The 27,060-nt window shown below is 57.8% G+C and overlaps 1 protein-coding gene across 11 annotated transcripts in view; it reads left to right on the forward strand.

The window, feature by feature from the left end:
* HDAC4 (histone deacetylase 4) overlaps positions 1 to 27,060 on the forward strand; it is a 287,523-nt gene that overhangs the window by 167,242 nt on the left and 93,221 nt on the right. For 10 of the 11 annotated variants that reach the window (XM_086394178.1, XM_086394182.1, XM_086394186.1 and 7 more), the window contains one exon: positions 14,848 to 15,092. The exons of the other annotated variant lie outside the window; for it this stretch is intronic. In XM_086394178.1, the coding sequence (XP_086250304.1) occupies positions 14,848 to 15,092 (245 nt within the window). Of the gene's footprint in view, positions 1 to 14,847; positions 15,093 to 27,060 lie in introns of those variants that run through there. 11 annotated transcript variants of the gene reach the window in all.

Genomic DNA, 27,060 nt, shown 5'->3' on the forward strand with positions numbered 1-27,060 from the left:
CTTGAGAGTCCCTTGGACTTCAAGGAGATCCAACCAGTCTATCCTAACAGAAATCAGTCCTGGGTGTTCATTGGAAGGTCTGATGCTGAAGCTGAAACTCCAATACTTTGGCTACCTGATATAAAGAACTGACTCATTGGAAAAGACCCTGATGCTGGGAAAGATTATAGGTGGAAGGAGAAGGGGACAACAGAGGCTGAGATGGTTGACTGGCATCAGTGACTCAGTGGACATGAGTTTGAGTAAATTCCGGGAGTTGGTGATGGACAGGGAAGCCTGGTGTGCTGCAGTCCATGGGGTTGCAAAGAGTCAGACACAGCTGAGCGAATGAAGTGAACAGAACAATCCTTTAGCTTTATTCAGTGTTCACCTAGTGTTTATATGTTCCTGATACAAGTTTGTGTATGTGTTAATTTAAGTAAAATTGATCTACAAACCTGTGTTGGATCCAGGTACAGAACACAGTAATTCCCTGGTTCTATACATTAAAAAATGTTCTCATGATAAGTCTAGTTACCACTTGTCACCATAGAAAGATACAGTAAGTCCCCTACATACAGACCTTCAAGTTGCGAACTTTCAAAGATGCAGATCTACTCTCCGTCAGCGTCAGGCGTGCGTGAGACAGCAGCTCGCCCCCCGTCTCCTGCTGCTGACGCCCCTTCGGCTCTACCATCTCCCCTCCTCTCCCTCCTCCCGTCAGTAACCGTTCTTCCCTGTTCTTCCCAGGCCAGGCCCTGTGTGCCGGCTGCTGTGTTGGACTGCTGCGCTTTTCAAGGTGCTGAGCTGTGGAGTGGAAGGAGTCTTGCTTGTTTTCCCTGTGTTATGTGTGAAACGTGTCATAAAGCTGTAACAGTGCAGCGCTACAGAGCCGGCTGTTAGTCGGGCGCCCAGGCTCCCGTGGCTCAACCTGGGAACACACTCTGGGAACGGAACTTGCTCGTGTGTGGGCCTTCCTGTACTGCCGTCTCACTGACTGTCCCCTGCGGCCGCCGTTACAGCCCTGTGACTGACTGAATCTGCGCGTCTGGATCTTGCACCTCCCTCACCTGTTGCACACCCCCCAGCCTCCTTCCCCTCTTGCGTCCACCAGTTTGTTCTTATCTTTGAGCCTGTTTCTGTTACGTCAGTTCATTTTTGTTTTTAGAGTTCACATGTGTGAAGTCATGTGGTTTTTGCCTTTCTCTGCCTGACTTACTTCACCTAGTATGATATCCTCTAGGTTCATCCGCGTTTTCACAAATGACAAGATTTTCTTCTTTCCTATGGCTGAAGTTCCATTGTATTTGTATACTGCCTCCTCTTTATCCCCTGTCGCGGCTTCACGGCTATCCTGGTTTGCCTGATAGCTCAGTTGGTAAAGAATCCGCCTGCAATGCAGGAGACCCTGGTTCAGTTCCTGGGTCGGGAAGATCCCCTGGAGAAGGGACAGGCTACCCACTCCGGTATTCTTGGGCTTCCCTTGTGGCTCAGCTGGTAAAGAATCCACCTGTGATGCGGCAGACCTGGGTTCGATCCCTGGGTTGGGAAGATCCCCTGGAGAAGGGAAATGCTACCCACTCCAGTATTCTGGCCTGGAGAATTCCATGGGATGTATAGTGTGTGAGATCACAAAGAGTCAGATACGACTCAGCGACTTTCACTTCACTTCTTTATCCCTTCACCCTGATGGTGTTTAAAGCACATGTCTCTTTATTTCATTGTTTGACACGAGGTCTATTTAATGTTCGTGCATGGTGGCTGGTCTGTCCCCAGCTCATCTGTAAGATCCCTCCTGCCTTTTTTTTGAGCTTTGCAGTCTATCTCTGAAGATACTGGCTTGTCTGTCCTGCAGGGTCTCCCTGGGTTCTAGATTTCGCTTGATTTCCTCCCTGAGTTGTCATTTAAAGCGGACCTCTCTTGCCTCCGTTTCCTGTCCGTCAGTGGTTAGACCTGGAGGTTTGATCAGAGTCCGTTGTGATTATTTCTGGCCGGAGTCTAGGTGCAGGCGTGTACATCCATTGGGAGGACCAGCTCTGTGTGTGTAGGTGGGGGCACTTAGCAGCCTCGTGTCTTTTTCTTTCTCCTTAAAATCATTTCCTGACCTAGCCACACCCCCCGCCACTGCCCTGAGGGCCCGCCTCGTGGTCTCCGGCAGGTCTGTGTGGCAGCCTGTGAGCCTCTGTCTTCTACCTCCACCCCTATGGGGGGCAGGGGTCCCAGGGCCCTGGGACGCTCCAGCCTCCCCACGGCCCCAGGGTTTCCTCCGTGGCTTCATCCACACGTTGGACGCTGCCGTCCGCCTCCTTGCTGTTTGTGTGGACTCGTTTCTGTGTGTGTTGGGTTCTCCACTCGCCGTTCCTCCCGCGTCTCAGACTCGCCGTGGGTTCTTCCTTCCCCGAGGGCTCATCGGTGCACCTGCAGCCTTCTCAGTCTGATGTGGCCCCGTCTGTGTGTGCTCTGCATGCAGTCGTGACCGCCGCTTCCCAGCACATGGTTCTGGCTTGGCAGGCGCTCCTCTGCTCTCGGAGCTGGCTCGCTGTTCTCTGGCCGTTTCCTCGTCAGCAGCTTGCTCATCCTCAGGGTCCGCTGGCCCTCTTCTCGCGAGTCTGCGGTTCCGTTTGGAAACTGTCTTGATTACTGCCGTTTGCTGGGGTCCCTGCTTGGTTGTGCCTTCCGTGTCTCCCACCAGTTCTGGAAATGCTCAGCCATCTGTCTTAGGTGCTGCCTCTGACCTCCGACCTTCTCTGTGGGGAGAGGGCGTGCCCACACTTTGGAACCCGCTGCTGGGCCTGAAACACAGGCTGTACCCTCCCTGCTGGCGGTGGGGCTGCCGCGCTGCAGGTGCCCAGGGGCCCGGGCCGGGGAATGGGGCAGGTGGGGTGGGTGAGAAGGGAGTGGAAGGGCCTCGATGGTCTGCTTTTGCAGAACTGTGAGATGACCTGGATTCTGCCCCATTGTCTGAGTTCTCTCCCCTGCGTGCTCCCGTCCTACAAAGGCCTTTTTCTTTCTTTGACAATAGGAGAGAAGGGGGCGGAGGGGGCCCTGACCTACACTCCTCAGCAGCTGCCGCGGGATCAGCACCCCGCCCTGAGATGAGGCTGGTGCTTGTTCTCTGTCTGCATCAAATACACGCCCTTTCATTCATTGTGAAGCCATTGTGTCTCCATATCCTGTTCCCATCCTTTAAGTTGAGAAGCTGTCTTGGCTCCATGTCTGGGGGACCCGGGGCCCCTCGCTCGCACTGCGGGCCTGCCCTCCGGGGCCTCCGCCCCTGGTGTGCTGGAACCTGAGCCTGGGTGCTGTGGACGCCTGTCCCCAGGCGCGTTCGTGCCTCAGCCTTCGGTTGTCACGTGGCAGATGCTGAGGGCCGGCTTGCGCCCTCCTGGGGTCTCCTGCATCCTGACCACCAGGTCTTGCCTTGGGTCTTCACCACCCTCAGTGATGTCACCTTCTGGGCCCACTTTAGAGGGAGGGCGATCAGCAGCTCGGGAGACAGACGGACTCAGCTCAGCCCACCGCACCCAGACACCCCTCCCGCCAGGTCAGCTCCCCTGGAGTCTTCTCCCTGCATTCACACTGCCATGGGGTCGCCCGGCTCGAGGCTGTGTCTTGGCTCTCGATGGACGCTGGTCACATGCAGGGCCCCTGGGCGGCCGCTGGTCCTCATGGGGATTTGGACTCACATTAGCCCTGAACCCCACATTGGACCTTTGAGACCAGGTGCCTGTGCCGGGGGCCCAGCCTCTTCTCTCTCAGTAGCATTACCTGGACACACGCCCTGGTGCCTAGAAGTGGGGCCCTGGGCCTGCTTTCCACGAGGGGTCCCACCTCCCGCCAGCTGTTCCCTGACCGGGTCCTCGCTGGTGTCTGCAGACATGCGGGCACAGTGGGGACCTCGAAGAGGAGGATCATGGCGGCTGCAGGAGAGGCCCTCACGGTGGTGGGTGAGGGGTGGCCAGGCCTCGGTGTGCTGATGGCCTTGGACTCTCCGCCAGGGAGAAGCCGTTGAAAACTTGGCGCTTGGGGAGGAGGTGTGAGTGAGTGAAGGTGAAACCCAGCTTAGGGGAAGAGACAATGGAGTAAAACATTACCTGGTGTTGATGGTGACTTGTTCTTTTTGGCGGCGGAAGTGAGCCATCAGGAACGTGCTGTTTGCATCTCTGCTCGGCAGCCGGGTCTGCTTGGCGGTGCTGGTCAGCCTGTTTCCCGGGACCGGGTGGGTGGTGCAGACCCGGGCTGGCTGCACCCTTGGGGCTATGTCTCGGCCATGAGCAGGGGCTCTTGGAGCGGACCCCTGTGCGTCCTTCAGGAAAAGTAGAGGCTTTTCTTCGCTGGAAAGCACGGGCCTATGGGGTGCTGGAGCAAGCTGGCGATCCTGGGGGGACGCCCAGCCCTTGGTCAGGAAAGAATCCACAGGTGGAGCCGTGGGCAGGGACTTAAGGGGTCCGCTGGCCCTGATGGGGGGAGTGCTCTCAGAGCCCCAGAGCGTGCGTACTCGGGCTGCAGGGGGCCTGATCACCCGAGTGCTGCTGGAGCCCCAGGCACCCCAAGCACAGCAGCTGAGCAGGGCCCAGCCTCCACGGCTCCCAAGTCCCCAAGCCGCTCACACCACCCCACCTAAGAACCACAGTCCCACCCCAGGGTGACCTGTGCCAACCCGCCTGAGAACCACAGCCCCAGGGTGACCTGTGCCGCCCTGCCTGAGAACCAGAGCCCCAGGGTGACCTGTGCCACCCAAACTGAGAACCAGAGCCCCAGGGTGACCTGTGCCCCCACCTGAGAACATCCCCCTGTGCCCCCTCCTCCTGGCTCTTCCCGTGGGCATCCCGTCGCCCGTGGTTAGTGTCCAGTTCCGAGTTTGCCATGACACTTGCTGCGTAGCCTCGGGCATGTCACTTAGACTCTCTGAGCTTGCTTCCCTGCTTGTCCGTGGGGATGAGCTGGCACCCACCTGTGTCCTGCAGGGTCCCTGTTGACATGTGAAGCTAGCCCAGGCCAGCAGCCTGCAGACGTGTGGTCCACAGTGACTCAGGGCCGACCTGGGGGCTTGCGTGTCTGCCCCCGACGCCCCCTCCTGCGTTCGGCTTGAGGCACTTGCCCTGCTGCGGCCTGTCTCTGCTTGCTTTTGAAGTGTAACCCACTGCCCTCTTGTCTGGAGGCAGAGCCTGGGCCGACCAGGGCCTGAAGGTGCATGCTGCTGCCTCGTGGCATGCAGGTGTGTGCAAGGCACCCACGTGGAGAAAGCGGCTCAGAGGCGCCGTGCGTCGCCTCTCTCCCCGCCCCAGGCCAGGTGCAAAGAGCCTTCCCATGTAACACGTGGGTGAAGTGTGAGTCGCTCCGTCCTGTCTGACTCTGTGTGACCCCCTGCACTGTAGCCCACCAGGCTCCTCTGTCCATGGGATTCTCCAGGCAAGAACATTGGAGTGGGTTGCCATTTCCTTCTCCAATGCATGAAAGTGAAGAGTGAAAGTGAAGTCGCTCAGTCGTGTCCGACTCTAGTGACCCCATGGACTGCAGCCCACCAGGCTCCTCTGTCCCTGGGATTCTCCAGGCAAGAGTACTGGAGTGGGTGCCATCGCCTTCTCCGATAAACACCACTATATATGTTTATTTCTTTACATTCTGATCTCGGCTGAAAACAAAACAATATAAAACATAATAGTATGTTCTTGCTCCATACTATTTGTTATTTATTTTTATTTTTCAAGCATAATTTATATTCTCCTGAGTTGCTCACATAAGCTCATTTCTTTGGCATTGCCTGTGTACATACATCTGAATGAGGCAAAAAAGCAGGGAGAGCCATACCCGTCTACATGAGAAGCTGAGATGGGACCACTTGGCTTGTTTACCTTCCCTACAGAATATTTTTAAATGTTTACATTAAAAAGCACTTCTGACTTCTCTACCTCATTTCCCCTTTATACACACACACACAGTATTAAACAGAATAATTGTAATTCAGTTAAGAGCACCTTTGGGGAAAATGATACTGCATATAAATCAGTATTTTGAATGGAACTTGATTATGACCGTTCAGCCGTTTTGAATGATATTTCTAATAAGTTATGCACCCAAAGTTCCATGGTGAGCTGACAGATTGAACACATAGATCTAATTTCACTCACTCCTGAAATTCACAAAAGCTCCAGTAAGGATATACACATTATAAACTGTGGCAACCAAAACCCAGATTGTGGTCTCCGTGTTTCCCACTGAAGGAGCCCAGGTGCCCTTGGGGACCAGGAAGCGCAGGGGTGTTTCGGGACGGCTGTCACAGCCACACTGAGGGCTGTCCCCAGGGCTGCTGGTGGGTTCTGGGTGACCTGGTGCCATCACGCAGGCTGCCCAAGGACGCGTGTGAGCATCAGGACAGGACTGCAGAGGCTCGGTTCACTGTGATCCCGAAGCCAGACTCAGTGCGGCCAGCTCAGTATTGTTGAAAATTGGCAAATAAAAGATCGTCAAGCACTGGCCCTGCCTCTCTGCTAAAAGCTGTCTGTGGGGATAACGTGACAGTTGACTCGGGGCCCTTTCTCCCCCAGCCAGCAGCTCAGGACTGGCAGATGGGGCTAGAAGGGCCGTGTTGACAGGCCCGACAGCATCATCAGGGAACCCCTTAGCTGCTGGCAACACAGGAGCCCGGCAGACACAGGACCGTCTTGGGGGGGCGGCCCTGCTGGGAACTGGAGCTGCGTCCCCCGGGACTCCAGACCCATTTCTGCTCCCAGGGAATGCGTCATGTGGATCTGCACCTCAGGTGCAGTCAGCACGGGACGGGTGACCAGAGTCTTCAGCCCGTCAGCTGGAGAGGGTGCAGGCATGAGGGAGAAGAAGGGGGATCTTTAGGTCACAGAGAATGCACAGACTGTGTCAGCCAATTGCGGCGTACAGACCTTGCTGAATCTTGATTTGTTTTTGGCTGCACAGGATCCTTGTTGCACCGCGTTTTGCTTCTCACAGATTCTCGAGCTGTGGCTCGACGGCTTAGTTGCCCCATGGCATATGGGATTGTCGTTCTCTTGACCAAGGATCAAACCCACATCCTCTGCATTGCAAAGCAGATTCTTAACCACCGGACCAGTAGGGAAGTCCCCGGTTGAATCTTGAGTTGAATGAAGTCTCAGAAATGTATATGAGACTCTAAAAAAAATGATAATACTTTCTGGCTATTTGATAGCATCATGGAGTTGTTAATTTATTTGGGTAGGTTGACTGTTTTCTTAAGAGTTTATTTAGGGATACCACAGTCCTTATGAGTAAAGCGCTCTGCTGGCGGGTCGGCTTCAGGATAATCTAGAAGGAAGGGCTGGCCACAGGGCAGCAGTTGTTGGGAGCTGGCTGACGGATCCTTGGGAGGCGATTACACCATTTTCGTTGGCTTTGTGTTTTTTTTTTTTTTTTTTTAATTTTCCCTAAAAAATTGTCTATCTATATCTGTATTCCAGAGAAAGGTCATCAGCTCACAAAGGTAGGAGAAACAGGGATTTCCCTGGTGGCCCAGTGGCTGAGACTCTGCGCTCCTAATGCAGGGGGCCCAGGTTCAATCCCTGGTCAGGGAAGTAGATCCCACCTGTCCCAGTGAAGATCAAAGACCCCGCGTGCTGCTACAAAGACCCAGTGCAGCCAGACCTGTAAGGGGCATTCAAAAAAACAGGATGGGGAACAGAAAAGGACACAGCATCAACAACTGTCTGGAAGGTAGAAATTGAAGTCACAGGTCACACTGGATTTGGCAGTTTGGGCAGAAAAAACCAGACTGCACGCCACCCACGGGTGCAGCCAAGATCCCAGTGGGTGGACGCCACGGCATCCTTGGGAAGCAGCCCCACATCCCGCCTCCAGGACAGGACTGGGGCAGGAGGGGGCCGGGTCGAGTGGAGTGGAGGCTGGAGGGCAACAGGCACAGCACGCACGCCCTCCGCAACAGCCTCCTGCCCTGCGGCTCCGGGTGCCTCAGCCCCACCCAGCGAAGCTCAGCCTTGAGTCCCCTCTCCGCTCGCAGCTTAGGATCCTTGCCTCCACTCGTCCTCAGGGACACAGCCACAGAAAATACACAAAACTCAGTGAGAAACTTAGAAAATACATTTAAGGGAATCTTGAATAGAGTTCAGCATTGGACACAGAAAACGGGGGAGAAGCAGAAAGAAAATCAGTTATTGTTGCAGATTTACCACCAGGTACTGGAAGTTCCCGAAGGGGAAAACAGAGGAAAGGGCGATGGTCCGCACGATGACCCAGGGAGATTCCCCACGGCTGGAGGCCTGAGCTGCCAAACTGGACAGGCAGCCTGGAGCTCCGCGGCGGGTAAGGGAAGGCTCTCGCTTCCAGAGCCTCCTGCTCAGACTCGGTGGCCAGGAGCTGGTCTGCCAGAGGGAGAGCAAAGGGCACGCGTCCAGAGTCAGAGCAGCTCCTCACTTCTCAGTAACAGTCTTGGGAACAAGGAGGTGGGGACGTTGTCTTCACCGTCCTGGAGGAGGTGACTGCTCGCTGGAGTTCTGTGTGCAGGCAGAGGGACGATCCCTGGACTAGGACGTGAGCACACATTCAGACAGGAAACCATGCGCCTCCTTCCCGAGACACAGGAGGAGGCTGAGTTCCTGCAGGGAGAGAACAGCCCAGAAGGAAGAGGAGTGGAATAAAGGGGCACGAACGCAGACCCTGGGCATCCCTGGGAGGGCCGGGGCCAGCCTCGGGGAGGGGGCAGCTGTGTGCGAGGCGCTGTGGAGGAGCTCTGCAGCCCCTAGGGCGTCTGGACCTCCCTGCCTCTCGCCCTCACTCACCTGAGGCCGTGCTTCTCCACGGGGCTCCTGGGCCCCCGCACCTGGAGGGCACACCTGGAGGACGGGAGGCTGGAGGGCGCACCTGGAGGACAGCTGGCTGGAGGGCGCACCTGGAGGATGCACCTGGAGGACGCACCTGGAGGATGGCTGGCTGGAGGGGGCATCTGGAGGACGGCCGGCTGGAGGGCGCACCTGGAGGACACACCTGGAGGATGGCTGGCTGGAGGGGGCATCTGGAGGACAGCCAGCTGGAGGGCGCACCTGGAGGACGGCCGGCTGGAGGGGGCATCTGGAGGCCGGCCGGCTGGAGGGCGCCCCTGGAGGACGCACCTGGAGGACACACCTGGAGGACGCCCCTGGAGGACAGCCGGCTGGAGGGCACACCTGGAGGACGCACCTGGAGGACGGCCGGCTGGAGGGGGCATCTGGAGGACGGCCGGCTGGAGGGTGCACCTGGAGGACACACCTGGAGGACGCCCCTGGAGGACGGCCGGCTGGAGGGCGCACCTGAGGACACGCCTGGAGGACGCTCCTGGAGGACGGCCGGCAGGGCCGGCAGCAGGACGCAGGGCGGTTCTGGTCCCAGTCTTGGTCCCACTGTGGGGGGTGGCCGTGGTTTTCCCGGGGTCACTCTTGGCCTCGCCCCAGAGGAGCTCTTCCTGTCAGCTGTCCTGGAAGCTGAAGCAACCTGGCCCCAAGACTCTTGTCTTTCCCTGGGGGCCTTCGTCTCGCCTCCCCCCGCCCACCCCCCACAGCTGCTGAGTGCAGAGGACGCATGTCTAGGGGTGCGTCCTGGAGATTGTGACCACGACACGCGGGGGTGCTGAGCAAAGAGTCAGCACGGGGCTGGGGGCCTGGGGAGCAAGGCGGGGGTGTGCCAGTGTCCCCGGGATGTGTGACATGTTTTGTCATAAAAGTTGAAAACATTTTGAGATAGGTTGTGCTTTTTTAATAGATCCCCGTCCTTTCTCCTGCTCCTCCTCCTCGCCCCCTGCAGGCATCTCTCTCCTCCCCTCACACAGGCAGACAAACGTCAGTGTGAGAGGAACTCGTGCTGACACGGATGAAACATCTATTATTGTCCCCTAGATTTGAATGAGCTGTTCTTTACTTGAACAGAGCCTGCACACTGGCCCTGTTTGCTAAAGAACAGACCTTCTCTTTATTTGCTGTCTATATGATGACATGAAATAGTGTTATGAACAGAAGACCCAACCCATGTAATGGAAAATTACAGTGTCCTTTTTTTCCCCCACCCTGATCATTTATTTTTTTAAAAAAATTAGAGACTAGCAGATTTTTTTCTATTTCTGATTGAGAACTTATAGGTCATGGCCCAGCCTTGCCATTTCTTATTGAAACTCTGAATATAGTCTTTGTGCTTTTACTAACGTCATGAATCTGATTGTATTAATATGTTTCTCAAGGCACAACCTATAAAAGCAATTTTCTACTCTGCCATAAAATATTCATGAGAATACAGGCTTTTTTGTTTTGATGCCGCATTCTTTAAGTAGAGAAAGTCTCATTGTTTTCTTCGGGGCACTTTGGGTCAAAAGCACCAGCAGCTTCTGTTGGGAACTCGTGGCATTTCGGCGAGTTTTTGATACAGAAATAGTCACGGGCATGTCTGACGCACCCTCCAGCGGCAGAATGAATGGGGCTGTGGGTCTGATCCCACAGCTGGGGCTCCGGCCGCCTGAGGGGCCCGCCTGGCCTCCCGAGGCTGAGCTCAGGCGGTGAGAAGCGCCTGGCCTGGGCCCGCGGCCACCCCCGGGCTGGTGCGTGTGTCTCCCAAGGCACCGGAACGGCCAGCGCTGGGCATGGCCTGTTGGGCGGAGGTGACGTCTGGCTTTGCATTCTCTTTGCGTGGGACTTTCTTTAGCAGAGGATGAAGTCTTATGTGAAACCTCAAAAAGGGAAATCCAGCAGGCCTCGCCTCCCTTTCTCGCAGTAAATGGTGAGGACAGCCCGTGACCACCCCCCGCCCCCGGCCTGCTCCCCTCTGTTCTCTGCAGACCTGATGGTGTTGCCCGCGGGTCTCCTTGCCATCGCCTCCCTGGGCCCACCGGCTCTGGTGTCTGGAATGACTCGGTGGGGGGGAAGGGGGGGTCCTCCTGATGTTCCCTGCAGCTCCAGACTCAAAGGGAACCCGAGGGAAGGGACAGTGGACACAGGGAACCACGGTCCTCCCCACCCCATCCACGCCGGGGCGCCTGCCACATCCTCCCTTCCCGCCTTCAGCCCCCGCCTCGTCTCTCACACCCAGCACCCTGATGCTGGCCCCTCTGCCTCTGAGGCCTGGCCTCCCTCTGCTGCTGGCACCCCCACCTGGGCCTGCAGGGCCCCCGAGGATCTCTGGATGCAGGTCCCATGCCCCAAGCCAGCGGTCCAGGTGCCTCCTGTGTCTCCGCCCCCATGCCTGCCCTCTTAACACTGGCCGTCTGGGTCCTGGCTCGCCGGCCCCTTCCCACTCAGAGCTGCGGCCCCTGTGTGGGCCCTTCCCCGGGGCGTCCCTCAAGCCCTCTGCCCTCTCCTGTCCCTTTGCACGGCAGATCTGCTGCAGGCTGGACTGGGAACAACCCCCCAGCACACAGCACAGAGCAGCAGGCCCTGGCATTTTTCTGCAGTGAGGGGATGCAGGCATAGGAAACATTTGGCCCATCGTATTTTTGAAGTTAATAAAACGGATCCCTCAAAGTTGTTTTATGTTCAGTTTTTTAAGATGTTAACTATTGGACATTTCTGATCATCTTCCTGACCTCGCCTGTGAAAAATTAGAAACGGAGAGATGGTATGGTACAGTGAGGGCTTCCCTGGCGGCTCCGACAGTAAAGATCCGCCTGCCAATGCAATGCGAGTTTGATCCCTGGGTCGGCAAGATCCCCTGGAGGAGGGCCTGGCACCCCACTCCAGGGTGCCTGCCTGAAGAATCCCACAGACAGAGGAGCCTGGCACCCTGCTCCAGCGTTCCTGCCTGAAGAATCCCACGGACAGAGGAGCCTGGCAGGCCACAGCGCATGGGGCACCGCTGGATGCAACTGGGTGACTGACAGCGGCGATGCGTCGCAGGGAGCGGGCAGCGCTCGGGCGTCTTCTGCGCAGCCTCTCGGGCTTGGCCTTGTTGCTGCATAACATCTCAGGTCACCTTCACATGTCGCCTAAGGGGGCCAGCCCTGCCATCAAAGCAAGTGAGGTGATACTGCTCACAAAAGGCAGGCAATACAGTTATATCATTAATTCTCTTGGTTTCTTGAGCTAAAATAACGCTCCCTGACCGGATAAGAAGAGTGTCAGAGACACTGCAAGCCAGTCCAGACATATGAACATGGACCCAGATGTGCCCAGTGAAACGCTTGCAGGCTCAGTCTGTCGGTGATTCTGTGTGTGCGTGTGTGTGTGTGTGTGTGTGTCTGTAACCCAGGAAGACAAGGTCGGCTTCATCTTTACAAAGTAAAGGCCAGCTAACCTGAGGGGATCTGCCAAGTAACTCACATGTTAATCCATGAAGGACTAGGCGGGTTAACCAGTTAATGAAGAAAACCTCTTCATCCTCTTCCAGGGAAGCAGAAAGAAGAGCCAGAAAGCCTGCCGTCATACACATCATGATGTTTTCCAGGCAGCATTCAGCGCGGTCATTAGTGAAAGCAGGAAGATGCACAGCCCTTCCCCACCCCCGGGAGAAGGGAAAGCTGAATTTCCTTTAAGACGTCAAGTCACTTTCTCTTTCCTCTGAGTCCCTTTCCTGAGCCCTGCTCCCTGTCTGCCATAACGTTCTATTCCTTAAAATAGAGTCTGAAGCAAATGGAGGAAAATCTTGAGGTTTTATAAAACGGGTGTTGTTTACACAGTTTTTCCATCCTGCTATGTTTCATAATAAAAATGATCAAAGAAAGAAAATAAAGGAAATCAGCAAGACCTCATTTCTACCAGCTGTGTGTGGTGGGGGTGGGATGGGGCACCGCTGTCGTCTGGGCCTGCTCATGGGAACAGTTACTTGTGTCCGTTTTTGTTAAATATCAAATAAAAAACCCTTCACACATCAAGCCTGACACCCAACTAGAAAAAAACAAATACATTTAAAACAGGGTTTGCACCTCACTGATTTTGGGAAAAATCAAAGAGCTGATATTTACCCAGGGCTTGTTAGGACTTCAGAGAGAGGAGAATTAGATATTTTCTGGAAAATGATTGAATATTGGGGATTTTCCTCCATTCCCTGGGGCCAGGGCCCAGGCCTTCCTTGCATGCAACCTGCCCTGGGCTCTGGGGGCCTCGGGTGGAATCCAGGCTTAGTTCTGGCGGCGGGGAGAGGGAGGTGGTGACTGCAGGAGCCAGGCCCCTGCTGTCCCAGCCAGCGCCCCACACCCTGCCCAGGTGAGCGAGCCTGAGGTGCGAGGCCGCGTGTTGGTCCAGGACACCAGGGCCCCTGGCGTGGGCTCGGGGGCTAGGACCCAGGACTGAGCTGGAGCCAGGCCTCCCCACCTCACTTCGCTCGTCAGCAGAACGGCCGGCAGGGACCTGCCTGCGTGGTGACTGCTGAAATGGGCTATCCCGAGGGGTGGTTCCACTCCTGGGTCATTTTCCTAGAATCCACCAGAACCTAGGTGGGGCCGGCCTGTGGTGTCTCTGACGGTCCACTTACCTCATCAAAAAGCAGTATTTTAGCTTAAGAAAATAAGCACAGAGAATTAACGAAATGGCCATACTGCCTGCCTTTTGTAAGCCCCTCATTTGCCCAGTGGCAGGGGCGGTCAGGGCTGGAGGGCACTTCCAGAGGCACGGGGTTAGATCCAGTCTCACCCTGGGAGACCCTGGGACCAGGTCCAGGCCGTCAGAAGGCCTGACTGCAGAGGGCCTGGGCAGAGGTGCTGCGACGAGGCCCCCTTCTGGGTGGCAATGACTCTGGAGGGGAGACTGGCCCGGGGGCCCTATCTGCTGAGCAGGGTCTCCCCCAGACCTCTGAGCCCCTGGAGGAGAGGCCCAGCCTCCGGCCCTCTGGCCTGTGACTGAGCAGGTTGTGAGCGGGCTTTCTGGTCGAGGCGGGGCCCCGGGGCCTCTGCTGGACTGTCTCCACTTCTGGGGGTCAGAGGGTGTCTCTGACAGAGCCCAGGATGCTCACCCTCAGGGATGCGCCCCAGAGCCTCTCTGGGAAGTCGGAGGCCCACAGCCAGTGGCCCGGCTTTTCTGATACAATCCCGCCCTGAGAGGAGTGCCCACATGGGGATATTTTGTGAGACCCGTAATTGGAAACCTGGTTTCTGCCTCCTCTTCGCTTTTAATTTGGCGTTGATCTACAAGCGTTTAGATCGATTCCGCTTCCGTTTCTAATCAGAGCCAACTCGTGGCTGTTCGTGGGCCACGCCGCTGTGCGATGAAGGCGGTTTGTTTCTTAGCAAAGCACAGAAGTGGTCCTCCTGCAGCATGAGCCGAGCAGGCGATCCGGGGGAGCCTTGCACTGGCTGTCTCCCAGAGGGCGCGCCCGTCACCACGGAAACGCGCTGTGCACCTAGCGCTCCTGTCTGGACCACTTTGAGGGCACACACTGTTCCGTGCGCCCTGCACACAACTCTTCTGTGGCTCCTTGCAAAGGAGAAAAGCACGCGGCTCGCCCCTCTGCCTTCGGGTGGCCATGGCTCATCAGAGCCTTTTTCCTGCTTGCTCTCTGTGTCGACTTTCAAACACGGCGTCAGAAAAGGCCACCGGGCCTGCACCCAGGTCCCTTGAGCGAGCAGGGCCCCTTGGTGCGGGGTGGGGCAGAGGCAGGAGAGCCCGTTTGAGTGTGCATCCCAGTCCGACCTCCTGCTGCCTTCTGCCTGAGGGGTGGGCCTCTTGGAGGAAGAGGGCGGAAGGCCCCTGAGTCCTGCCTTTTGAGCCTGTTGAGCAGGAAGGGGGAGGAGGCATCTGAAGCGAGCAGTGGCTCTCACTGCGTGGGCGTCCCCACTGGTGGCGTGGGTGTCCCCAATGGCAGCGTGGGCGTCCCTGTGGTGGCGGCATGGGCTCCCGGGGAGGGCAGGCGGGGCCGGGCCAGGACGGCGGGCCACCCGGTCACCAGCGCCTCTGTGCTGTGCTCTCTCCACAGTGGACGTGGCCTCGGCCCTGCCTCTGCCAGTGGCCCCCCCGGGGGTGCCCATGGACCTGCGCCTGGACCACCAGTTTCCGCTGCCCGTGGCGGAGCCGGGCCTCCGCGAGCAGCAGCTGCAGCAGGAGCTCCTGGCGCTCAAGCAGAAGCAGCAGCTGCAGAGACAGATCCTCATCGCTGAGTTCCAGAGGCAGCACGAGCAGCTGTCGCGGCAGCACGAGGCCCAGCTGCACGAGCACATCAAGGTCAGTCCCGGCCTCGGGCCCAGGGCCAGCCCGCCATGCACACCCAGATCCCGCCGCCAGGGCCAGCCTGCCACGTGTACCCAGATCCTGCCGCCAGGGCCATCCCGCCATGCGCACCCAGATCCCACTGCCAGGGCCAGCCCGCCACGTGCACCCAGATCCCACCGCCCAGGACCTGCCCGATGGCCCCCATGCCGGCCCGCTCTGTGCACCCCACAACCCCGCTGCCCAGGACCTGCCCGATGGCCCCTGTGCCAGCCCGCTCTGTGCACTCCACGACCCCACCGCCTAGGACCTGCCCGATGGCCCCCGTGCCGGCCCGCTCTGTGCACCCCACGACCCCACCGCCCAGGACCGTCCCCGAGCCCCCGGGCCGGCCCACTGTGCGTGCCTGCGACCCTGCTGCCCAGTACCAAAGCCTGAACCCCGAGCCCCTGGACTGGCCCCCCGTGTGTACCCACGATTCCACAGCCCAGGACAAACCCCGAGCCCACGGGCCGGCCCACTGTGTGTGCCTCAATCCCGCTGCCCAGGACCACCGCCCCAGCCCCCAGGCCGGCCCAACCCGTGTGGCCCTCTATCCCGCCGCCCCCGAGCCCCCAGCCCCCGGGCTGGCCCGCCCCGCCTGGCCCTCTATCTTGCACCCAGGACCACCCCAGTGACCTGCTGCCGGGCTGAGGTTGATGCCTGGGGATGTCCCTCACCGGGCCATTTATACCTGCATGGCAGGACGTGGAAGCTGGTTGAAGGGATCCTGGCTGATGTGGCCAAGAGTGGAAACAGCATTTAAAGTCACCCTGTAGAAGCTTAAAGCGGGGGAGCATTCTTATCACTGGACTTCATCTACAAACATATGTTCCTAAGTAGCGACATTACTGGCAAGAAGAAACGACAAAATATTAGCAGTGGTCACCTCTGGGTGAGGTGTTTAGGAATTGTCTTTATTTTCTTCTTGGGACTTGTTCATCTTCTCTCCATTTTTCCCACTAATTTTTTATAATTGGGGGGGAGCTAATATTTACTTTGATTTAGAAGGGATAAGGAAAAAACAAACAATTTTTTCTTTTTGGTATTTACTGCCTGGTGCGTGCTAAGTCACCTCAGTCATGTTCTTTGCAACCCTATAGACTGTAGCCCCTCAGGCTCCTCTGTCCGTGGGATTCTCCAGGCAAGAATGCTGGAGTGGGTTGCCACGCCCTCCTCCAGGGGATCTTCCTGACCCAGGAACTGAACCCTCATCTTTTGTGTCTCCTGCCTTGGCAGGCAGGTTCTTTACCAGTAGGCCACCTGGGAAGCCCCATTCACTGTCTCATGTATTTACTCTGATCCCAGGTTTTAAAACCAAACGTTCTAGGAAGAAATGTGCACAAGCGAGGCACGGAGAGGTCCCGTCACTTGGTTGGGGGACCACTTACAACGTCTGTGATCACGTGTGTCACTGCACTTAGAACCTTGCTGTTCAGTGGAAATGTGCACACGTTAAAATTCATAGGTAGTTTTACATTTCCTGTAGCCACCTTAAAACACCCAAAGAAACCAGGCTGTGTGAGTGATTTATTGTTATGTAACAAATTACCCAAAAGATTTTTAGCCTCTTGAAATAATGAACGTGTGTTATCGGACAGCTCAGCTCCCGCGGACCGGGAATCCGGGGGCAGCTCGCAGATGGCGGGGCCACGGGGCCTCTTGTGAGGTGTGGTCCGGCGTGGTCAGGGCAGCGGGCTCATCTGAGCACGGGGCCGGGCCTGCAGGCCCCCCTTCCTGGCTCACTCACCCCTTGGTTTGGGGCAGGAGGCCTCAAGTCCTCCTCACCAGGGCTTCCAGGATCCAGGTGACCAAGAAGGAGGTCGCGGTGTCTTCTGGCCAAATCTTGAAGGTGACCCCCACCCCTGCTACGTGGCTCTGCTGTCATAGGCTTCAACCCTCCCGGCAGGGGCCCAGCCAAGGGGTGGACACCAGGAGGCAGGAGTCTTTGGGGGGCCACTGGGGACCTGGCTGCTAAAGGTAAAAGTAATTTCAGGGTATTTCATTTAACCTCGTATTTCTAAAGTGTCACTTCAACCTGTGATCCACATAAGTGGTTGTATCCATGCTGAGTCTGGGTGCACGCCGTAGACCAGACACGTAGAGCCCATTGCCCTGTGGACCAGCTGCACCGGGCCCACCCGTGGTCAGTGGCTGCGGGACTGGGCGGCAGCGACGTGGGAGTTAAGATCCCACGTGGTACGCGGTGCTCCTGAGACGTCCTTCCCTCGGAGACCAGCGCTGCCTGCAGCTGGACGTCACTCGGCCCGGCCTCAGCTTCCTCAGGCACCACCAGCCTGTGCCCCTGGCTTGTGCCCGCTACTGGCGGGCAGAGGGCCTCTGGGCCACCTGTTTGTGCCCTGGCTGCTTGGCGCCTCGCCTGAGGTCCAGGGGCTCAGCAGGGTTGTCGCTGCCACTGCTCCTGTCCACCCCAGCTCCAAGGAGCTGCTGAGGCCAGCGTCCGACAAGCCCAGCAGAGAGCAGCACCCTCCAGAGCTGCTGGAGGCCCAGGCCTCACGGCTTTGCCAGAGAGGTCTGAGCCAGCGAGCGCTCCCGCCTAATCTCGCGATGGCGCTGGTCTCCGTGGAGACGGCCCCCGGCCACGGTGGTCCTCTGCGTTTTAATCAACACCCTTGGGTTTGGGATGGGTCGGGCGGGGGTCCTTAGAGCCATCGCCATGCCCTTTGCCCCCTGACGCCAAGCACCTGTTCTCCTGCTGCTGGGAGGAGACGGAGCCCCCCGGGGGTGCTCTGTGGGGTGCGGCCTGGACCTGCCCTGCCAGCGTGGGAGCCGAGGCCCCACAACGTGCAGGGGGGATGGGTGGGAGGGGCGAAGGAGGGGGTGGGGCTTCCCGCTGAGGCCCCGCCCCAAGGGGGGTCTTTGGCCCTGAGCCACACTGGGTTTGCAGTACTGGGAGGAAGCTCTGGGCGGCTGCGGGATTAGGTCCTCACATAATCCGTCTAGGTAACTGCCTTTCGGTACCAGCGAGCGCCCCCCGCAGGCTGCCTGATCCGTCTTGTCCTTGAAGCTGCAGCCTCCTTTTCTGTGACTCCCGAAAGCAATCTAAAGAGCCCGCCCCGCCCACTCGCACTGCTGGCCCTGTGATGCGGTTTCCTCTCCTCCTCACCAGCAGGCTTCTTGAACTTTCGCCATCAGACTCCTGCATCTTGAGATGTCATCTCAGAAGCCTGAAAGGTCAGGGCAGCCCGTCTCTTCCAAGTCCTTTACCCGGCCTCCCAGTGACCTGGGGACCCCCATCTTTAGAGGCAGGGCCCTTCCGCCAAGGGTCCCCCAGCCCCCCAGGCCTTCAGGCCAGAAGCTCGCAGAGAGGATGGGAGCCCCAGAAACGCACTTCAGAAACCTTCTCAAGGTGACGCGTTCTCTGCGCTTTAATTGTTTCTCCATTTACAGCAGAGATCATTCCTCTGAAGCCATTTAAAACTATGTAACCGTCATCCCATCAGCCGGCCTCTGTTTTGACGATTTCCGCTCTCTTCACAAGCCATCATCTTATTGGTGACATTTGGCAGTGGTGTTTGTCAGACAGATTTCTTGAGCACACAATCTAATTAGTGTCATTAAACCATCAGTGAATTTGAATAGGATTTTATAATTTAAAAGGAAACAGTGTTTTAAAAAGGGCTTCCCTGGTGGCTCAGATGGTAAAGAATCTGCCTGCAATGCGGGAGACCCGAGTTCGATCCCTGAGTCAGAAAAATCCACTGCAGAAGGAAATGGCAACCCACTCCAGTATTCTTGCCTGGACAATCCCATGGACGGAGGAGCCTGGTGGGCTACAGTCCCTGGGGTCGCAAGGAGTCGGACACGACTGAGTGACTAACGTAGAGTGTTTAAAAGGTAACCGCAGTTGCTAACCTTGGGTCAGGATGCTCTCTCTCACTGGGGTCCCGACACTCAGCGTCGCACTGCTTCTGAACGCTTGCTGGTTGCGGCCGCTTAGGAGCCTGGCCCCGTCCTGCCCTACAGTTAGTTCTTTCTCCCCGGAAGGGGGTCCTGGAGCGTGGTCACTGGGGCCCAGGGTTGAGGGAGTCGTGAGTGTGGTATCGGCGGGTGTTTATGCCCAGAAGGTCTTTTATCAGCTGGGACTGCTGAGCGGATCACCCGGCAGATGCGGCGTTCCCTGGGTTTGCCACTTTGATGTGTCATTTTAAATTTTCTAAACCTATTATCGAGGGAATCCCTCTATCTCATGTTTCCAGTTGAAACGCAGCGCGGTGAGAACAAGCAGAAGTGGCCCTCCCTGCTCTGCCGCCCGACCCCTGAGAGCCCACCACGACTCCGTCCGCAGCTCGGCCGGCGCGGACCTGGGACTCCCCCTCTGGGGCTCTCGTCGGCAGTCTCAGCAGCCTTTGCTCCACTTGCTAATAGACCTTCTAGCCAACGGTTGCCTTCTGTCAGTCTCTAGTCGTTACTTGTGGATTTTTCGATGACTGTGGCTCCAGCATAGAGAGGAGACAGGCGTCTTCAGAGAGTGCTTCCAGGAGGGTAATAGGTGCTTCTGTCCTGCCGGCCCCAGGACCCCATGGGATCACTGGCCGTGGATGGACAGGAGCCTGGGGATGCCGTCAGGGGCTGGTAGAGCCCGCACACACCTGGCGTGGGTAACACCACAGAGCCAAGGCTGAACCCCATGACCCGAGTGCTGCCGCCTCCCTGTCTACACTGCAGGCTCCCCTCCCCATCTACACTGCAGTGCCCCCTCCATCTACACTTCAACCTCCCCTCCCCGTCTACACTGCCGCCTCCCCTCCCACCTACACTGCCGCCTCCCCTCCCGTCTACACTGCCGCCTCCCCTCCCGTCTACACTGCAGCCTCCCCTCCCATCTACACTGCCGCCTCCCCTCCCATCTACACTGCAGCCTCCCCTCCCGTCTACACTGCCGCCTCCCCTCCCCGTCTACACTGCCGCCTCCCCTCCCGTCTACACTGCCACCTCCCCTCCCCGTCTACACTGCCGCCTCCCCTCCCGTCTACACTGCAGCCTCTCCTCCCATCTACATTGCCGCCTCCCCTCCCCATTTACACTACAGCCTCCCCTCCCTGTCTACACTGCCGCCTCCCTGTCTACACTGCAGCCTCCCTCCCCATCTACACTTCAGGCTCCCCTCCCCATCTACACTACAGCCTCCCCTCCCCGTCTACACTGCAGCCTCCCCATCTACACTGCAACCTCCCTCCCCGTCTATACTGCAGGCTCCCCTCCCATCTACACTGCAGCCTCCCCTCCCCATCTACACTGAGCCTCCCCTCCCTGCCTACACTTCAGGGTGGAGACCCGTCCTGACACGTCGGTCTGACAGGCGCGATCCTGGGAGATGGGGCTGGTCTTCCACGGTTCCTACTTGTAGCCCAGACTGCCAGCACCATCCGTTAGGCAGATTTCCTCGGAATAAACCCCTTCCTGTGAAAGATACGCTACGGTGTGTGTGTTACACGTCTTGGTGGTCTCATCGGGTCTCCGTCCAGAAGTGTGCCTGCTCTCTGCGAGTTTGTGTCCAGCTTGGCTCTTCTCTCCCCAGGTCTCAGGCTATCTAACAAGTGAAAAATAAAAGTGCTTTCCACTCTTTATTTGCACGTCCTTTTTCACTAGTGAGGCTGAGCGTGTGTGTGTGAAACCTGCTGTGGTTGGTGCTGTTTCTCTGGACAGGAGAGCTTTAGGAGCTGTTTAGTGAGCATGTGACACTTTTCCTTGCAGGGAAGTGGATAGAATTGAAAGGAGCCTGCTTTTCCGGCCTGGGAGCCAGGCCGGTCTTTACTGTCTTTATTACCTGCCCCGGGTGGCTGAGCGACACTGCCTGGACCCCAGCTTCTGGGTCGTCTGAGACAACTTGTAATGAGCCCAGAGGACACGCTTCGGCAGCCGTAGCCCCGGTGCCCGGGAAGGCGCGTGGCTGCCGCGAGCACCGCGTCATTCCTGAACCCGTCGGCACCCCGTGAACGCACTTACGGTCGGGGCTGGCTCATAAGTCCACACTCCGCGTTTCTAGGAAGTCACCGACAGGGCTGGCGGGGGGCTGCGCTTGACCTGCCGCCCCTGGAGCGTGGATGGCCGCTCCACGCTGTGCTGTGCCCTGTGCCGCCCCCGGCATGTAGGAGGGAAGGAGCGCTGAGCGTGTTTCCAGAGGTGGCAGCCGTAGTTTGTTCTGCAGAGAAAACCGTCTCGTGTGGCCTTGCACCACGGTTTCTCTCTCATCTCTCTATCTCTCCTCACTGGCTCTCGTGTGGCCTTGCACCGCGGTTTCTCTCTCATCCCTCTCTCTCCTCACTGGCTCTCGTGTGGCCTTGCACCGCGGTTTCTCTCTCATCTCTCTCTCTCCTCACTGGCTCTCGCTGATACATGTGCTGCCTTTGGTCCAGCCCGGGACCCTCATGGGCACACGTAGACCCACTGTGTGCTGGGTGGCAGGGAGAGGCCAGAGGACATGGCCTGGGTCTTCATCAGCTCCAAGCCGCCCCGGGAAGTGTGTCCAGGTGGCGGTGAGCCCCGTGGAGAGGAGGGGTCGGGGTGCCCTGCAGAGGGAGCGGACCCTCTGCTGGTCTTCATGGCGCCCACCTGAGAGGAAGCAGCGTGCAACAGGAGTGGAGCTGGGGTGGTGGGGGTGGCAGGCTCCCCCTGGATCGCTGTCACCCCCCCGCCTCCCCCCACTGCTTGCAGTGGTGCCCTGTCCGTGGCGTCTGGGGCACCGAGCGTCTGTGACGCAGGCCCTCCTCTCTCTGACCCACCTGTGGATGGCAGACCCTTTGTGGCATTTGAGTGTCCAGTTTGGGGGGAACCTGAGTGACACGTCCACGGGACCTTTTGATTACTGCTGTTGTGCTTCATGAGGCTGGAGGGAAGGGTGATTTTGAACTTAACTGAAATGAGGGTGCCTCTTTGATTTGAGCCAGTAAATCCACATGGTTCTATTTCAGAGGACCCCATAGGCAAGAATATTTTAGTCTCGAGTGGGCCCTGACCACCATGGCCAAGTAGCCCGTGAGCCTGGAGATGAGCAGCCTAGAGGAGGCCTCCTCCATCAAACTGGTGCTCTGGCCCCTGGGGGTCAGTGGTCTGCCCTGGACTTCTCCCCAGAAGCGGGCCACCTGAGCATCAGAAGCTCCTTGACCATCTTGGAGAAGCTCCATGACCACCGCCTGTCGGGCTCGATGCACAGGGCTTCTGGGTCCGGCCCCAGGTGGGCGTGGGCTTCACCATGGCAGCCCCATGCCCCCAGGGTGACCCCTGCTCTGCCCCAGCCACGCCAGGCTGTGATAGCACCTCGTGTTCTGTGGTGAGGGGCCACCTGAAATCCGTGTGTTTATTTTCACAGTGACACAGGAAGTGGGTGGCAAGAGCAGCCACCGCGTCGGCCGGAGGTGGGGGCGAGAGGCCTCGGCCAGCTCCCCGCCTGCACCCTGGGTGCACCCGCTGCGTGTTGAGGTAGAGCCTCCCCAGGAGACAGTCCCACGAGTGGCTTAGAGGAGCCGGGAGGGCCCTGTGCCGGCCCACTTGCTCAGCTCAGGTGTGGCCTGGGCCCCTGGTGGTCCTAGCCCCGGGGGACGGCTCAGCCCCCACGGAGCCTGGCCTGGCTCTCTGGTCCTGGCCCTGCCAACCCAGGCTGTCCTATGTGCCGTGTGGGCCTCCCCAGCCTGAGCCATCAGCAGAGGAGGAACGACAGGAGCAGGCGGTGCCCACCACCTGCGACCAGGAGCCCTGCTGAGACGGGCCAGGGGAGCCTCCAGCGGCCCTTGGCCTGGAGCAGATGGGCAGCTGCCAGCGGCCTCCGCTTTCCCCTGGGCCCGCGCCAGGCGCAGAGACCACGGCTCACCGTGCGTCCCTCCTGCGTGGGCACGAGAGCTTGGGGGCAGAAGACATGCTGGACCCCTGTGTTCAGTCGCCCAGTCGTGTTCGACTCTGCAACTCCACAGACTACAGCAGGCCAGGCCTCCCTGTCCCTCACCATCTCCCAGACTTTGCCCAAGTTCGTGTCTATCGAGTCGGGGATGCCATCCAGCCATCTCACCCTCTGCCGCCCCCTTCTCCTTCGCGCCATGATGCCGGGGAGGCCAGAGGCCTGGTTTCTCAACGTTCCTTTCATTAAACTGCGCAACAGGCGTTTTCTGCGAGTTCTGTCGTCCTGTGAATTTTAATCACCGGGATCTAGGGTGGTTGTTTCCAGTCTCTTTGTAATGATAATTGAAAGCTCTCTTTCCTTTTCTGGGTTCTGCCTGAAACGTAAATATTGTGAGACCAGATTCAGCAGATTTCTGCCTGTGCCTCGTTTACGCATTGAGCAGTTGAGGGGAGCCCGGCTGTGTGTGGGCAGTGTACGGGGATCGGTAATACCAAGAGCTCCAGGTTCTTCATCCCAAGATCTGTTGTTCCGGGCACCATCTTGGTTTCCTGACACCAGACAGCCCTTTGAGGTGTCCATTCCCGAAGGCTGACGATGCTGGTGGAATCCCAGAGTGGCTGGCAGTGGCCTGGTGATGCCCATGAGGGCCTGTACCCCCGGACATCGGGTACAGTGCCATCGGGCCCCAAGGCAGGATCGTCTGAATCCAGGCAGATCAAGACATTTCCTCTGGTAGAACCTCCCTGGGTGAGCAGCCCTCCTTCCTGGAAGGAAACTATGACAAGGGACGTGGCTCATTTCCACTTCGTTTAGTCTTTTGTCCCCGTGGTGTCATTCCGTGTTCCTTTTAGAAGAGAAGAGAACACCCCTTTTTAAATAATTTGCAAAGTTCTCGAGCTGGTTTTACAGACACGCACAGTAACACCAGCTGGAAGCGCTGAAGGTCAGACCCAGCTGTGCTGACTGCTGGCGACAGTCACTGCAGAGCCGGGGAGCCAGGGTGGAGAGCTACGCTTGAAATCCGGTCACCCAGAGTGGCCTCTGCCGCCCTCGTCCTGCCCCAGCTCCTGTCAGCCGCTTGTTGGGAAGGCGGTTGTTTTTGTTTCTGCCATAGAGAGAGGTCGGCCGTGATGCTCAGCGTGTATGGAGCACACGGGTGGGCGCTGAGCTGGGCGTCTCCTCTGCCCATCGCCGCACAGCCTGCTGCATGATGTGGCCTGGGAGCCCCGGGCCCTGGCGGGGGGCAGGTGCGCTGCTGCCCGGGGGCCATCTACACTCGCTCCTCTGCTGCCCGGGGGCCGTCTACACTCGCTCCTCTGCTGCCCGGGGGCCGTCTACACTCGCTCCTCTGTGTGAGCCCTGTCCCGGCACCCTCTGTCCAGCGGCCGCCTCCCTCTCCCTCCCTCCCTCCCGCGCTGAGTTTGGGCTTCCTCACACCCACCCCTCTGCATTCTTTCTCCCGTGGTCCCGGCTGGAAAGGAGCCCCCTCCCCTCCGGGGAAAGTGGGAGGCGGCAGGGCTTGTGGACGCGGGCCCTGGGTGACCTGCTGTGTGTGCGGGCACCGCTGTGACCACAGGGGCGTGTCTGTGTGTGTGTGTGTGTGTGTGTGTGTGCGTGTGTGTGTGTGTGTGTGTGTGTGCCACAGCTGTGATCTGCCTGCCCAGGCTCCATCCAGTCGGGGCTCAGCCATCCCTCCTGTTCCACAGTGGGCTGGCAAGCAGGTGTCCGCAGGGCCCCCAGGAGTGGCCACGGGGGCGTCCGCCCTGCGGTGTCTCATGCACGTGGTGGCTGGTGTGGGGGGAAGCGTGCTTGTCCACGGAGAGTCCCAGGGCCTCGCAGGAGACAGATGGCAGCCCCCCCACCCCCTTGGGACAGGGACAGGGCGAGACCCGCCCCAGCCGAAGGAGAGGGGTCGGGAGTGAGTCACGGCCGGGACACAAGTGCCCCCCGGGAAGGTGCTGTGAGCAGAGGCCTGCCCTGGGCAGGTGCCAGGAGGGCAGGGGAGGCCCCACGTGGCTGGTGGGAAGCTGAGGCCGTGCAGGGATGGCCAAGCCCTGGAGCGGGGAGGTGGGGGGGCGGGGCAGGACAGACGGCTGGGAGCAAGCGAGTCGGAGGGGCCGTCCAGCGGGAGCAGGCAGCTCTGGCTGTGAGCGGAGGACTTGGCTGGTTGATGTTCCAGAAAAACCTGTCAGGTGTCTGGGCTTGATCGTGTCTCTCCCACACCCCCATCAGCGCTGGCCCGCTTGTCTGTTCTTGCCTTTTCCAACACGCTAAGTGAAAATGGGATTTGATGGCTAGTGAGGTTGAACATTGTTTCCTATTTATTTTTAACCACTCTTTTTGGTGACTGGTTTGATCTCTTTGCTGTCCAACGAACTCTGAAGAGTCGTCCCCAAACCACAGTTCAAAAGCATCAAACCAGTCCGTCGTGAAGGAAATCAGTCCTGAATGCTCATTGGAAGGACTGATGCTGAAGCTGAAGCTGTAGTACTTTGGCCACCTGATGTAAAGAACTGACTCGTTGGAAAAGACTCTGATGCTGGGAAAGATTGAGGGCAGGAGAAGGGGCCGACAGAGGATAAGATGGCTGGATGGTATCATTGACTCAATCTACAAGTTTGAGCAAGCTCTGGAAGATAGTGAAGGACAGAGAAGCCTGGCGTGCTGCAGTCCATGGGGTCACAAAGAGTCGGACATGACTGAGCAATAAACTCTTTTTGGTGAATCTCATGGCCTTTTTTTGCTCACCTTTTTAGTGGGCTGCTTGTCATGTTCTTGTTAACGTGAAACAGCCATCTGCATGTAAAAGTTGGTCTGTACACCGTGAGTATGGCAAAGAGCTTTCCTCATTCAGCTTTTGCGTTTCAATTTTGCTGACAGTATATATTGTGAAGGTAGCTTCTTACATTGTCAGTTGTGTCATTTTTGGCAACGTGATCACACACACATCCTGAGTGTGTGTCCGTGGACAGTCGTGAGTGTCTGTGTAAAGGCTGCCTCCAGCACACGGTGCACACCCTGGGCGGCTCCCCCGGCTCGTCCATGGCCTCACCCAAGAAGCGGCCTTCTCTGACTTTTGTCTCCGTGTCTTGGGATTTCCTGTTCCAGAACTTTGTGTGAACAGAGTCTGCACGTGGACTCTTTTCTGTCCTGTTTCCACAGCTGACGCCACACCTGCTCATTTTGCTTGTTTTATGGCCCATCCTTGTTTTTGCCAGTATGTCCAGTTGATTCTTTCGCATTGCCGGGTGGGATTCTCACATAAGAACGCGCACTCCTGTCCCTGAGGTCACGTCTGGAGGACGTCGGGGGTGTGTCAGGCAGGGCTGCTGTGAGCACAGCGGCCACGCACGGTCCTGCACAGGGTTTTGCCCAGATGTGTTCCCACGTCTCTTGGGTTAGTCCTGGGTGTGGGATTGCTGGGTCTCGGATGGGTGTGTGTTTAACTTTGAAAGAAGGTGCCAGGCAGTTTTGCAAAGTGACCACACTCTTTCACGCTCTTTTGTGTCACTCTCAAAAAGGCATTCCAGTCACTCAGTCGTGTCTGGCCCCACAACCCCATGGACTACAGCACACCAGGCTTCCCTGTCCCTCACTATCTCCTGGAGTTTGCGCAAACTCATGTCCACTGAGTCGGTGATGCTATCTAACCATCACATCCTCTGTTCATCCCCTTCTTCTCCTGCCTTCAATCTTTCCCAGCATCAGAGTCTTTTCCAACGAGTCAGTTCTTCACATAAGGCAGCCAAAGTACTGGAGCTTCAGCTTCAGCATCAGTCCTTCCAATGAATATTCAAGATTGATCTCCTTTAGGATGGACTGGTTTGATTTCCTTGCAGCCCAAGAGACTCTCAAGAGTCTTCTCCAGCACCACAGTTCAAACGCATCAATTCTTTGGTGCTCAGCCTTCCTTATGGTCCAACTCTCACATCCATACATGACTCCCGACTTCCTAGACTGCATAAAGTGTCATGCGTATTTTCTTCCAGGAGGTCAGTCGTTTCTGTTTTCATTTACAGCCTTCAGCATGAAATGAGTAGGAGACATCCTCGAGCAGCCCTGCTTCCTCCTTGGCGATGCGGGCCC

The sequence above is a fragment of the Bos grunniens genome, chromosome 3 (genome assembly GCF_055505025.1).
Source record: "Bos grunniens cultivar Pamir isolate PY7600 chromosome 3, Bosgru_T2T1.0, whole genome shotgun sequence".
NCBI lineage: Eukaryota > Metazoa > Chordata > Mammalia > Artiodactyla > Bovidae > Bos > Bos grunniens.